At 37.7% G+C, this 15,091-nt stretch overlaps 1 protein-coding gene across 1 annotated transcript in view; it reads left to right on the top strand.

Annotated features, from left to right (window-relative positions):
- Positions 1-11,583, top strand: part of ALG5 (ALG5 dolichyl-phosphate beta-glucosyltransferase) — a 42,718-nt gene extending 31,135 nt beyond the window's left edge. The window contains exons 8-10 of the mRNA XM_042957823.1: positions 592-743; positions 9,173-9,258; positions 11,390-11,583. Coding sequence (XP_042813757.1) covers positions 592-743; positions 9,173-9,258; positions 11,390-11,505 — 354 coding nt within the window. The 3' untranslated portion in view covers positions 11,506-11,583. The remainder of the gene's footprint in view (positions 1-591; positions 744-9,172; positions 9,259-11,389) is intronic.
- The last annotated feature ends 3,508 nt before the right edge of the window (positions 11,584-15,091 follow it).

The raw sequence follows: 15,091 nt of genomic DNA, 5'->3' as shown, positions 1-15,091 counted from the left end.
TACAGACCACAAAGCATTAAAAAACTTAATTGTTAAAAGTATATTTATCAGATGTCTGCCATACCTAATTGAAGAGACTGTTGTTTCAGACTCCTTAGTCTGTGACTTTTTGACAGATACTCTGCTGTACTTTTTCTATCAGTATTCTCATTAACTAAGCACAGAACTTTAGGTTTAAACCATAGTGTTTTGTTTTTCCAAGAATCTCCAGTAACTGTCACCTTTTTTGAAACTGAAATCTATTTGGGGCAAACAGGCACAAAATCTATAGATGAACCAGATGCTGGTTCATCAGCCCAAAACTGCTGTGGTGTACTTCTGGTAGATTAAAGCCCTGACCCCTCACAGGTACTGTGATTCTTCTTGTCTGATTCTTCTCGAACCTGTGGGAAATGAATAACTGCTCCCCTGGTACCACTCCCCTGCTCTAATATAATATACTTTGCCAGTGAAGCCAACAGAACAATGGTGTTCATATGTAAGATCTACCCAGTCAATTAAATATTAAAATGCAGTTGTCTACAGCCAGGTGTTTTCAATTGTCCTCTACAGATTAATGGAAAAGTCATTTATATTTTGTCTTTGTTTTAGCGTTCTTACTTCCGTACTCTGCTCATGTATGGGTTCCACTTTCTGGTGTGGTTCCTTTGTGTCAAAGGGATCAGAGACACACAGTGTGGCTTCAAATTATTAACTCGAGAAGCAGCTTCACGGACATTTTCATCTCTGCACATCGAACGATGGTAAGTTCCCAGCAGATGTCCTGGGCATGTCTTACACAGCAGTTGTTCCAGGCAATGAGAAACAGCCCTATATTCTCAGAGTGAACACTGAAGTTTAAACAAAATTGACTCTTAATGTATGTAAAGTTAATCTGTGCCTTTATTCTTTTACTGAGTTGGATCTAATTTTCAAAATCTCAAACCAAACATATGGTATAAAGTTAATTTTTTCACCTTAATTGTGGATGGTACAAATTGAAAAGCCTTAAAAACATCCTGTGTCTTTAGGCTTCCTTCTTTTCCTTTGAAGAAAAAAAAAAAAAAGCTCAGAAATAGCAAAGTGAAAGAGGGTACCCGTTTTCTTTTTGTTCTTTCCTTTTCAGTAGTAAGTTCCCTCTCCGGCATATGACAAACCAGTCTTTGGACCTCTGCATCCCCTTCTACCTTCTGTGGTTTGTTTGTTTTGTTTTTAAATTTTAACGTTTGTTCATTTTTGAGAGCAGAGAGAGACAGAGTGCAAGCAGGGGTGGGGCAGAGAGAGAGGGAGGCACAGAATCTGAAGCAGGCTCCAGGCTCTGAGCTATCCACACAGAGCCCCGATGAGGGACTCAAACTCACAAACTGTGAGATCATGACCTGAGTTGAAGTCAGACGCTTACCCGACTGAGCCACCCAGGCGCCCCCCCCACCCCGCCTCCACCTTCTACCTTCTTAAAAACTTCATCCTGTTCATTTATTTTGTCTTGTCTTTTCCCCTTAACCACATCTTTTACACAGGTTTTTAAAACAAGTTTAAATTTCCCTTGCCATTTAAAAATCAAAAAACAAAAAACAGCCTCTCTCTATTGATAGCCCCCCTCAGTACCTCTCCAGCTCCAGCCCTTTTTCCCTTCACAGCCAGCTTTTCTTGAAAGAGCACTCTATGTTCACTGTCCCTGTTTTCTCACTTCCCACTCATGCCTTACGCCACCTCAGTGTGGATTTTCCCCCCGCCCCCCCATCTAAGCATCTCGTTACCTCCTGTCATGAAACCCAGTGGTCATGTTTGATATGACCACTTACTGTCTTAATTAACCCATCAGCAGTGCTCCATACTTCTGAGCTCACTCTCCGGACATATCCCAGTCCCCTGGCCTGTCTTCATCCCAGACCTCTCCTCAGCTCTCTGCCAGTTTAGTGAGTAACACTGACACATGGAAGCTTAAAACCTTGCAGTCAGCTCTGACATTCCCCACATGTCCTCCACATGTCCAGTTCATGGCCCAGACCTGTTACTTTTGGCTTTTATGTCCCTTTGTTTCTCTTTGTCTTTCCCCCCACCATCCAAGACACCATCATGTCCTACACTGTAGCCCAAGGAGTCAGTCTTTTCAAAATTAGAAGTAATCAATCAAATGCACCTTTTTTGTTTAAAATCCTTCAGTAGCTTCCCAGTGCCTTCCCATGGCCTTGAGAGGTGCTGCATAATCTCCCCACCCATGTCTCTACATAGAGACCCTTCCCTTTTCAACTTCTCCTCCTTCAGCTCTTCCATAGGGCAACGAACTCTTACTCTCCAAACCAGATCACATGCCCCTAATCGTACGATGTTGCTGTACCATAACCCCTTCTTCACAGCACCCATCACATCATTAGGTTTTTGTTTTTATTTGCATAATGTTTCTTTGTCTCTATTAAAACGTAAGCTCCAGGGGCGCCTGGGTGGCTCAGTCGGTTAAGCGTCCGACTTCGGCTCAGGTCACGATCTCGCGGTCCGTGAGTTCGAGCCCCGCGTCGGGCTCTGGGCTGATGGCTCAGAGCCTGGAGCCTGCTTCCGATTCTGTGCCTCCCTCTCTCTCTGACCCTCCCCCGTTCATGCTCTGTCTCTCTCTGTCTCAAAAATAAATAAACGTTTAAAAAAAAAAACAAAACATAAGCTCCAAAAGGGCAAGAATCCCATCTGATTTTGTTTGCTAATTCATCCATCCCCCCATCTAATAGAGTGCCTGGCACATTATAGCTGCTCCTAAATATTGTTGAAAGAATTAATACTTAGTGTTACTCATGGGTTCTATATGAATTGTGTTCATGGTGGGAATCTACATAATTATTCCAGGAGATGTTCATTTTTGTAGTTTCTGTAACTTTTGTGCATCTATTTGCAAAGATATGTTATCTCCCTATAGATATCATATAAACCCCCCATAACTTTAAAAAACTATAATTTCAGGATTAAAATTATCAAACATGGTTTTTAATATCTTTATCCTACATTAAAAAAAAATTTTTTTTTAATGTTTATTTTTGAGAGAGTGAGCAAGCATGAGTGAGGGAGGGGCAGAGAAAGACAAAGACAGAATCTAAAGCAGGCTATCAGCACAGACAGAGCCCAACATGGGGCTTGAACTTAGGAGCCTTGAGATCATAACCTGAGCCAAAGTCAGACACTTAACAGACTGAGCCACTCAGGCACCCCTAAATTGTTTAAGTAATGTATATTTGATCTTCAGATTCAGATACATGTTTCTGTTGAAAAATAAAATATATTGATAGTTAATGGACCCCAAAATCAGTGAATCTAATTTAAGAAGCCATTCTAGAAGTAAAGCCCTCCCTCTGGATATAGTTTTCAGTCAACTGTTGGGTTCAGAACTAGGGTCAAAAAGCTAGGTTCTTTGTAGTTTGAAAGGAAGTTGGGAACTAAGAGTTGAGGACGTTAGGGTTAGGGTTGATAATTAAGTTAGTGTTGATAACTTAAAAATCATGAAGTTTCTCTTGTCATAATTGTTCTGGCAATATAATGTCTGTTCTGTAATATAATGTCCAATATATAATTTAATGAGACATATATGTAATTTTAAATATTCTAGTAGCCACACTAAAAAAGTAACAAACAGATGAAATTTATTTTTTTAATGTTTATTTATTTTTAAGAGAGAGCATAATCAGGGGAGGGGCAGAGAGTGGGGGCGGACAGAGGATCCAAAGCCGGACCCTTGCTGAGAGCAGAGAGCCCAACGTGCGGCTGGAACTCATGAACCATGACATCATGACCTATGACCTGAGCCTAAGTTGGATGCTTAACCAACTGAGCCACCCAGAAGCCCCAAAATGTATTTTAATAGTGTACTTTAACACTGTATAAAAATGTCATCATCTCAGCATGCACTCAGTATGAAAAAATATTCAGATATTTTACACATTTTTCTGTGTACCATGTCTTCCAACTATAGTACATCTCACTTCAGACTAGCCACACTTCAAGTGCTCATGTGGCTACTATATTGGACAGCATAATTCTAGAGTTTTATTTAAGTTAAAGAACATTTTAAACTTTTTTTCTCTTTTAAATTTTATGTTCATGTGCATGCCTTTTTAATTATTTATTTGGGCTTGATTAACATAGGATTGACCTCAATTAAAATTTTAGCCTCTCACATCTCTCTTTAGGGTCCACATATGTTTATTTTATGCCTGTAAAGGAGAACCACTAAATATACATGTATCAACTTGACTAACAATATGCCCGTCACCATATTAATGTTTCACCAGTGGCTTTTATTCAAGCATCTCTGTTCCTGCACTTAAAATCAAGAAAGACTAAAGTATTTCTTTCTTATGCAGCACAAGTCATAGAAACCAAGTTGTGCATCTACTCTTTATGTCCAATGTAACTGTCCCCTCAGACTGATATTTTAAGGACTTATTCTAAAATTTCATTGCAGTTTTTCTCATAACTTTCAGGAAATTCAAGTCAAGTAGAGTTTCTAGGTATTAGAATACATCAAGCTATAGTTAAAAACCAATAGGCAGGCATCTCCGATTCAGAATTACAGACCTAGTATGGGTTATGCTAAATAGTAAAGATATACATAATGTTAAATATAAATGTATGTTTATGTATGTTAATATTTATATAATTTTAACATTATTTTTAAACATAAAATTTTAAGCATAATATTTAACATCACATAAATATATTTAATTTTATATATATATATACATATATATATGTGTGTACATATATATATAAAATCTCCATCCTCAGAACTGTTACCTCACCTAAATTATTTCCATTTAATATTAAGGTATAATTTGACTCTTTTTATGAGTAATTTAAAAAAAAAATTTTTAATGTTTGTTTTTGAGACAGAGACAGAGTGTGAGCAGGGGAGGGGCAGAGAGAGAGGGAGACACAGAATCCAAAGCAGGCTCCAGGCTCTGAGCTGTCAGCACAGAATCCAATGCAGAGCTCGAACTCACAAACTGTGAGATCATGACCTGAGCTGAAGTCGGATGTTTAACCAACTAAGCCACCCAGCCCCAGTTTATGAGTAATTTAAAAAATGGAGTCCTTGAAATGTACTTTCTTCCTATGAATATTTTTTTTAATCAATGTTATATACATGGTTATAATTTAAAGTCACTTCCATAAGGCTTCTAAAAAATCATCGTCCTTTGCTCCCAGTCCCTCAACCCAATTCCTACTCCCTGGCTATGGCCACTTTCAGCTATGTGCTGTTCCTTTGTGGTAATTACTTTCATATTCAAAATAATGGGTTTGCATAGCCATGTCTCCGTTTTTTCAGTTTTAGATATTACTCCAAAATAAATCAATGGAGAAGTATAGTTTTCTTAAACCCCTGTATACCCTTCACACATATCCTCCTAATACAGTTTCTAAATACAGATCACTACTGATGGGTACAGGTGTGTAAAGATAATTCACATTCAAGCCATAGTGTACAATCTGATTATTTTACCTTTCTTGTAGTACTTTTTGTTTTCCTGAAGATAATAAATTTCTGGAGTTTTCTGTCGCACTACTTGACGATGGACCTGTCACTTACTTACGTTCACACTCCGTGAGGAGTAGAAAGTACCTCTCCGTGTGTTCCAGTGCATCCATGTGTTCCAGACTGTGCATCAGTTTCATTTTTTTCTTGGAGACATCTCATCGGCTCTCACCTTTCTAGCTGTTCTCGGGCTTGCTGCACAGCTCCTGTTTTTTTCCTGGGTTTATATCCCTATTGTAGTAGAGCACGTCCTCTGTGAATCTTCCTAAAGAAATGACAACAAAATCTTGAGACTGCGTTGGCAATGCACTGCATTATTCTCCTCTCACATTTGCCTCATAGCGAGCCGGAGACAGAAATCTAGGTTGGAAATCATTTTTCCTTGGGATTTTGAGAACATTGCTCTGTTGCCTTTGGCACTCGGTGTTTCTGGAGAGAAGTCCAATTTTGTCAGTAATCTGAATCTTGATTCTTTGTCTATGGCACGTTGTTTCCATCCCCTTTTGGAAGCTTTTACTCCACAGTGTTTTGAAATACCATGATTCAGGGACTTAATGTGGCTTTTTCATGCATCTTGTTGTGTATGCAGTAGGCACTCTAAATCTGGAAACCTGGGTCCTTTACTGCTGAGAAATGTCCTTTAGTCATTAAATAATTTCTCTAGTTTTTCCTTCTCTCCTATAAACAAATGTGAGCCTTCTGTGCTGATCCTGTAATTTTCTCTTCTCTTTTCTGTTTCATGTCTTTTGAGATTTTCCTCAATTTTATCATCTAGCGCTCCTTTTAAATTTGTGTTTCTGCTATCAAAAATGTTAACTTCCTACAACTCTTGTTTTCTAGTATTCATTTTTTTTACCCTATTCGTTTCATGAGTACAGTACCTTCCACTACTTAATGTCTCATTTAAAACTGTGACATTTTCTTCTTTCCCTCCATAGTTTCTGTTGTCCCAATTTTCTTTGTTTTTATCATTAAAGTCTGGCCTCACACGTATTTAGTGTGGTACTACAAAGCTCATCGGAAGCTGTGTACATGGTCAGAGAACTCTGATCAACTCACCACGGATTAAATAGTGGGCCGCTTTATGTGGGAAACTTTCAACTGTCCTTGTCTTTTGGGCTGGTTGTTTTCACTAAAGTGGGATTTCCTGATTTCCTGTCTGGTGGAAATGAGCCTGGCTGCCAGCATTCACACAACCAACTTGAGGAAAGGAGAATCCCCTTGAGCTTTCCCGTGAGTCCTCCCTTTTGAAGCCCCTCCTGCACCACCTGCAGACCTCATTTGCAGTGAGGCCAGGGATGCCTGAGCCTTTGGAGAGCTCTGCGGGACCCATAGCCTGCTTCTAGGCTTCTCCCTTCTCACAGTCTACTTTTCCTAGTTCTCAGTTGTCCAGGTACTTTCCAAGTTTCAGATTTTTTTTATTACTTCCATCCCTTCTTTGTTCTTACGTGTTTATTCCATCATTGTTTTAATTTTAGTGGGACTTCAGGAGGGAGCAGTAGAGGACATGTGTGCCTGGTGTGTTTAAAAGAGTATCAACACGCCCTTTGTTCTTCAGGAATAGATCTGTGAGGTCACAGCTATACGAGGAACTGAATAACCAAAGAAAACAGTGGCTCTGCCCTCCCCGCATTTGTGAAAACACGTGAAGGCATCGGAGATGGAGAGTGACCCTTATACTGCTTATGTGCCATAGCGTGAGATTCTATCCAGAAGTACTTGGTATTTCAGTTATGTTTGCTCTGGTGACAGATTGGTCTCTTAAGGTGATGTGAACTGGAAATTTCTTTTTAAGCAAACATCTTCATGTCTTTTAAAATGTTAAAAGAGAAGGATATAGTAAAAGTAATAGAAGATGAATCGTCCTTACAGGGTTTTTTTGTAAATATAAAGTAATTTCAGTTAATCCGTGCTTCTTTTTCCCCACTCCTTTCCACTCATCATTCTTATGTTGTTTTGCGTCTTTGATAAGTCATCATATGCTGATATCCTTAGAACAGTATTTAATAATCGTGTTCAAATTATTGTATATCATTAGAACCAACTCAACCTTTTGGGTATTTTTTGGTTTTGTGTTAAAGGGGAGGGTTAAGGGTTAACCAGGTTTAATATTCATAAAATTTCCTCCTTTTGTGAGTGTCCCATGCTAGTTAACAGAAGTTTTACACAGTCCTTTTAACAACACAAAGAACGCCTTTGTAGATGGTTTTATCATCTTAAGTAAATATTTTATTAGGATAAGAAAAAGCATTACATGTTTTTTTTTTTTTTTCTAAAACGTTTTCATATTCACTTATCCAAACACTTGGGATTTAAACAAGTCACACAGTGGACAGTCACAGTTTTGTGGCCAAGAAAACAGAACTCCCAAATTCAAGTTGTCTGAAATCAGGGAAATCAAGCAGAAGTGGGTTTGAGGTATTTTCGTGTTTGTGCTAATATTTTAAAACCAACCCCCTGGAAGTCCGAAGTGTGTTCCATGCAGTCCAGAAAGCGGGGGCTTAATGGCTCAAGGGGAAAGCAAAGCTGTGAAGGACTGGAGCGCTTTCAGTTACCAGAGCGTGAAGGTTTAGCAGGTGATGGTGCTGCTCTCCCCGAGCTCACTGCCAGTGAGAGGAGGAAACTGGCTTCAAGAATTGTGTAAGCAGAATCCAGGAAAATTTCGAAGTCAAGATGCAGAAACTAGGGAAAGCAGATTTGACCTAAACCACTGAGGAGGAGCTTCTGGAGCCTTTCATAGGGAGAAGGAAGGATGAACTGGGAATTCAGACTGGAGATGATTTTAACAGGGTTAAGTGAAAATGAGACAATATATCAAATTCCCATGTATATATTTAGTTATACCCCAAGAGCATTTCAGACTAAAGTGGCTTTTTACTTTCAACAGCTGGCAGTACTATATTGCCCAGGACGTATGAGGAAGGGCAAAGGAGAAAACAAGGCCCTAGTGAACCATGTATTTAAAAAAGAAACCTTAGGGCGCCTGGGTGGCTCAGTCAGTGAAGTGTCCAACTTGGGCTCAGGTCATGATCTCATGGTTCGTGGGTTTGAGCCTCACACTGGGCTCTGTGCTGACAGCCCAGAGCCTGGAGCCTGCTTTGGATCCTGTCTTCCTCTCTGTCTGCCCCTCCCCACTTATGCTCTGTCTCTCTCTCAAAAATAAATAAATAAACTTGAAAAAAAAAAAGAAAGAAAAGAAAAGAAACCGTGATCCTCTGGTGGTAGATGAAGGAAATCAAACAACTCTTAAGTGATGGACATTTTCTCTAAGAGCTGCTCAGAGTTCTATCAACTCTCTGAATCAGTTGAAAATGCTATGAGTTCTGTACCTTGAGGTAGTGAAGCCTGGGATTGAAAGCAATCGATTTTGAAAAATTTCCATGATTAAATTTTCTCAGAGCCCAAGCGGACTTTTTTACCTCTGGGGGTTTCTGACTTGTGATGGAGACACCATATTTCTCATTTAAATGTTATGCAATGACACACTAAATTATTGACCTTGAAGCTCCTGAACTACTTAACCTTTTGTTTGACCTTCTGTGAATCTGACTTTCAGTTTTACTATATAAGCTCTATATCTGCCTTTTAAGCTTCTTTAAAACATGCCAAATTAGAGATTTAATTACACTCTCTCTCTCTTTTTAAAAATAAAAATCAATATATTTTCTGTTTCAGGGCATTTGATGTAGAACTGCTTTACATAGCACAGTTCTTTAAAATTCCAATAGCAGAAATTGCGGTCAACTGGACTGAAATTGAAGGTGAGTATATTGTCGATGTTACGGCTGATCCTGGGGGGGGTGGGGAGATAGGAGACAATACAGTAGTCCAGTAAACTTAACTGGCTGCCCCCTTCAAGACCTCCTCAGCTGGCTTGACTCAGACGTGGTTGTGTAGAGTTCTGGCTACTAATCCCCTCCACCCTCCAGATGGCACACAACCTTCTCTATCCTTGCAGTCTCCTCCTGGGGGCTTCAATAGGCCTACTACCCTACCCCACTGTAGAATTCAGTAAAACTTCTACAGCAGACAAGATCATGGTAATCTGAGGTTAGAAGAAAGTTGGTAAGTCTTTTAAGATAAATTTTGTTTGTGTCATCTTTTTTTTAATATTCTCTTACTTCATTACTCAGTAGGTATTGATTACCTACAAGCCACCATGCAGAGCTTAATAAGGAACTGTAGTTGTTTTTACCGCAAATGTCCACATCCATTCAGAGCCAGTCTTTAACTGGTATCTGTACATATATCCAAAAATGTGAAAATCTCTAAGATCTCTAATAATGTGAAATCTATACAGAAATCTTAATAATTCCTGTTTGAAAAAGCTTTGAAAGCTTATATTGTAGAACGTAAAAAATATTCTAGTTTTCTCCTTTGCTTACCTTACAATGCCCCTAAGTTAATTCACAGTGTGGGCGCACTTACCATTCAAGTGGAGATTTTTCAACTGAGTCCTTCCTCCTCTGCTGAGCATGGCCTCCTCTCAGAAAGTCACTGTTGCAGTATACCATGACTGTTATGTAACCGTGGATGTTTAGGGACAGGAAAAGGTTAAGAAGCAGTCTGGGGATCATACAAACTATACAGTACAGAACAAATGCAAACGTCTTGGGAGTCTTGCTGAATCAAACTTAGCTTACAAAAATTTTAGTACTCTCTGCAGTAGCTACCTAGATCAAAGGGGATTGAGAAGCTGGTAAAAGATTGCTCAGATTTGTAAGATCTGTTGTGTTGATCTGTGTTGATTTATGCCCAGCATAGACTCTGTAGGAAGTTGAAGTGAGGAAGAGTAAAAATGGGTTTCATATTTATATCATTTGTTCATTTGCATTTCAGAGATAGTTGTGTATTATTTTTCATTAACTGGCACTCAATGAGCGGTTTTGTATCAGTCATTCCCAGAATCGTCGGCCATATATACTCAGCGCCTCCTCCCTATAATAGGGCCATCCAAAATTTCCATAATTTAGATCCTTCCCAGTTTCATTTCACTTCCAAGATGTTTTGTTTTTGTTATTAGAGAAACCACTCACTTCAGCTTTGAAGATGTCTCTTTTGTAAATGATAAAAATAAAATTAAGGTGGATGTGTTACTGTGTTAATTAACTTAATTGTGGTAATCATTTCACAGTATGTGTGTGTAAGTGTATGTGTGTTTATATATGTATATATATAAACTCCTTACATTCAACACTTTAAATATATTTCAATTTTGCCAACTCTACCTCAAAATTTGGGGAAAAAAAGAAAGAAAAACAGGAAGAAGCCAGAGTATTTGGGCTTAAATGTGGAAAATTGTCACCAATCAGTCCGTGACAGTTTACCACCTCGCACCCATTACCTGACCTGCAATCTATTTTTGACTTACTGAAAAAACAGTTCTATGGGATAAAATCAAGGAATACAAGCTTTTAAAACATGCTCCAGGAGGCAGATTTCCTGTAGTCAACTAGGGTTGGCATACTGCCTCTTGGCAACCACTGGAAAGAAGATGTCGTAGCTAAGATAGTATTTATCTTAGCTAACTGAAGAGTCTTTGGTAGAATTAGAATAAAAAGTGAGTTTTTGTCTTATATTTCTTCTCCCAGATTAATTTATATTACATGTGGAGATGTACCTGTTTCTCTATAGTGCATGAGACTGAAAAGTAGCATGTAAAACAAAACAAAAAAATGCACCCCCAAAAACATTTTTAAATGTATAGATGGAATTAAATATATACACATGTACATAATTACATGCATACATGCCTAATATAAAAAATAAATTACGGTGACTAGAAGCTCAAAAAGGTCATGTAGACTGACTTCTAAAATATAATTTTACACTGATATATTTTCTCCAGAGTTTATTTAAGTTAATTCATTTTTAATTATTTTTAAATCACAGGTTCTAAATTAGTTCCATTTTGGAGCTGGCTACAAATGGGCAAGGACCTACTTTTTATACGACTTCGATATTTGACTGGTGCCTGGAGGCTTGAGCAAACCAGGAAGATGAATTAGGTTACTTGCCGTCTTTGTACTCTTATGTATCAGTGTCACATTATTTCACCGGAAATTAAAATTTTAAATAAACCTGGAATAAACCTATGCCCTTGCCTGCCTTTTGATAATTTTTAAAGAATTAACTGCCATAACTAAAAATGTTTATACCTCTTTTGAACCCCCCCAAAAAAATTAAGGTGTTCGTAACAAAGTCAGATTTTCTTTTGCTTCAGCAGTTTTGTTTATTGATTCTTATTATCATTATGATTCTGAGAAATATGACTTTTAAACAGAAGAGAGAAGCAGTTATTCTACCTGCATAATTCTCATGAGTTTAAATATAAACCATAATCATATACCTGTGCTCAGAGATTTAAAAATAAAATTGGCATATGTTTAAATATATGCAAACTTATTAGTATTAAGCCCATGTTCAACTTATAAAACACTAGGAAATTGTATGTTAAAGAAAGGATATAGGGCACCCGGGTGGTTCAGGCTGTTAAGCATCCCGAATCTTCACTTTGGCTCAGCTCATGATCTTACAGTTCATGAGTTTGAGCTCCACGTTAGGCTCCACGCTGACAGTGTGGAGCCTGCTTGGCATTCTCTCTCTCTCTCTCTCTCTCTCTCTCTCTCTCTCTTTCCCTCTCAAAATAAATCAACTTCAAAAAAAATTTAAAGGAAGGATATAGGCTCTCTCACCAAGGCATCTACTTCCTTATATGGTCTTTACATCTCTCTTCCCCAATTTTACTTACATATATTGCACTTATTTTCTTACTTCCTGGCAACACCTTGCTCTTGAGTTCATGTTACTAGAAATTGAAAATTCTTTATAAAAAAGAGAAAGTTTTGGGGGCACCTGGCTGGCTCAGTTGGTAAAGCATGCAACTCTTGATCTCAGGGTCATGAGTTCAAGCCCCATGTTGGGTGTAGAGATTATTAAAAAAAAAAAAAAAAAAGTTTTCTAACATTGATAAATGCATATACTTAACATCAGAAGCCTATGTTTTTGAGATACTATCAAGACTAATGAATAGCAATTATAAAATAATTTACCCCTAAAACTCAGAATTAGATTATTTCTGATGTTTTAGAGAAACTAATAACAATATCTAACATTTATTGAGCGGTTACTGTATGCCTGCCACTGTTCTAAGCACCTAGTGTATATCATGATTCACTTAACTTTTACAATGGAAGAGGAAACAGGTATAAAGTAGTTACTCACTCAAGGTCGCACAGCTAGGAACTAGTGGAGCTGTGATTCTAGCCCATGTAGTCTGGGTCCAAAGCCTACACTCTAATGGCTATCCTACGTCAGTTTCTGAAGGTATGAAAATTGGAGATACCTAAATAGAAACTTTCAGAAGTACACTATAACATTTTAAAGACAAAACTTAAGTGGAAAAGTTTAAAATAAGCTAAAAAATGACTCCTCTCCAGTAGTTTCAGCGACAGTGATATTATCACATCTGCAGTAGACAATAAGCCCCTTGAAAACAGAAACCATTTCTTACTCAAATTAGTATGCCAGCACAGTACTTAGTATATAGTAGACACTTAATGCTGATTACGTGAATAAACAAACTTCATTTACCACCAGATTTTAAGAGCATTTAAGTCACTTAAGAGAACAAAGCAAGGCTTATGCAAGTAGAAATGATAGAAAGCCAATTGTAGAAGAATGAGCATTTACGAAGAGTGTAAAAGTACAAACCTGAACCAAATAGAAGATCCTTAATGAAACTAAATAAAAATAAAATAATTTACAGGCATAGCTCATTTTATTGCACTTCACAGATACTTCATTGTTTTTACAAATGAAAGGTTTGGTCACCCTGTGCCAAGCAAGTCCTGGTGCCATTTTCTTCAGCATTTGCTCAGTCCATGTCTCTGTGTCACATTTTGGTAATTCTCACAATATTTCAAAATGTTTCATTATTGTCTTTGTTATCGTAATCAGTGATTACGACTCACTGAAAACTCAGATGATGGTTAGCACTTCTTAGCAATGAGGTAATTTTGGATTAAAGTATGTACCCTTTTTAAATAGAATGCTATTACCCTCTTTAATGGACTACAGAATAGTGTAAACATAACTATTATATGCCGTGGGAAACTAAACTCATTTGACTGATTTTACTGCATTTGCTTTATTGCAGTGGTCTGCAACCAAACCTGCAATATGCTCTTTGCAAGCTAGTGATAAAAATGCATAAAGAATAATAGGATTTTGAGGGGAAGTTTCAATACTTTTATGTAGTTCATCCAGGAACACTATTTAGAAAGGTTTCTGATCTTGATGCCAATTTACCCATCTAAGCCCAGATTCACCTAGGTTAACAGCATAGTATAGAATCTGAAGCACTCTGTAAGAGAAAACATAGTCTGACTTGTTGACATTACAGAACCTGCTCAAAAAAAAATAACAAGCAGCCATGGCAAAAGTGAAACTATCGGCTATTATTTTCCCTATATATAAGAAAGTGTGATAAAAATGTTACATGCATTAGTTTCTCTGATGAAGTAACTCTATCAATAGGAATAATTACATTTCAGAAATAGGTAGGATTCGGCAAGGGATAGGGTGCTTGGGTGGCTCGGTCAGTTGAGCGTCCAACTTTGGCTCAGGTCACCATCTCACAGTTCCTGAGTTCAAGCCCTGCGTCGGGCTCCGTGCTGACAGCTCAGAGCCTGGAGCCTGCTTCAGATTCTGTGTCTCCCTTTCTCTACCATCCCCCCTATCCTGCTCATGCTTTGTCTCTCTGTCACTCTCAAAAATAAACATTAAAAAAAATTAAAAGAAAAAAATAAGTAGGATTAGGCAAGGGATTTGTCCATGGTCCCACAGGTAGCCAGGAGTTGTGCTTCTACTGAATAAAAAATAGGAAACATAAAGGATGGTGAGGTAGGATTAAAACTGAGAGGACAAGTTTATTACATGCAGATAACCTGACCATTCACTTTGTACCTTCTGACTTGTTCTTACATAATATTTATATATATAGTTTCACTTGAGATTGTATCAGGACAACAGTGTGTTTGACACCTGTAATTCAATGTCTACAATCTTGTGTCTTTCCACCATTCGTGGTTGATTCTCAGTTCTATTTTCCATTTTCTTTATTCAATTACGATTTCCTTACAAGCAGAAACCTTGCCTTTTATTTTATTTGTGTGTCTCCACAGCATCCTAAATTGTGGTTTTTCAATAAAGGTTTCTGAAATGGTTAGATAATGCCACCATTTCAATTCATTTGTCAAAAAAAAAAAAAAATTACAGGAATGAGTTTCTCCATTTTATTAATAGCTAAATCCCCTGAAGTAATAGTCTAGTAGGCTGTTTTGTTTTTGCACAATCTCAAAATCCATCAAATCTACAAATTAATGATTTCATTATATCAATCCAATAAAGGGCTCTATGAAGTAATGCATTTGTAATTCACTGTTTTTGAATAAAACTCCAGGTAGTATTTTGATGGTCACAAAAAAAGAAGTATCTTTACAGATTTGATCCAATCCAGGTGGTCTTTTTGTACGCTATATATATACATGTGTGTGTATATATACATATACATATATATATATATATTACATA

Source organism: Panthera tigris, chromosome A1 (assembly GCF_018350195.1).
Source record: "Panthera tigris isolate Pti1 chromosome A1, P.tigris_Pti1_mat1.1, whole genome shotgun sequence".
Lineage (NCBI taxonomy): Eukaryota > Metazoa > Chordata > Mammalia > Carnivora > Felidae > Panthera > Panthera tigris.
The sequence above is the reverse complement of the archived record's forward strand: the minus strand, read 5'-3'. Positions and strand labels throughout refer to the sequence as shown.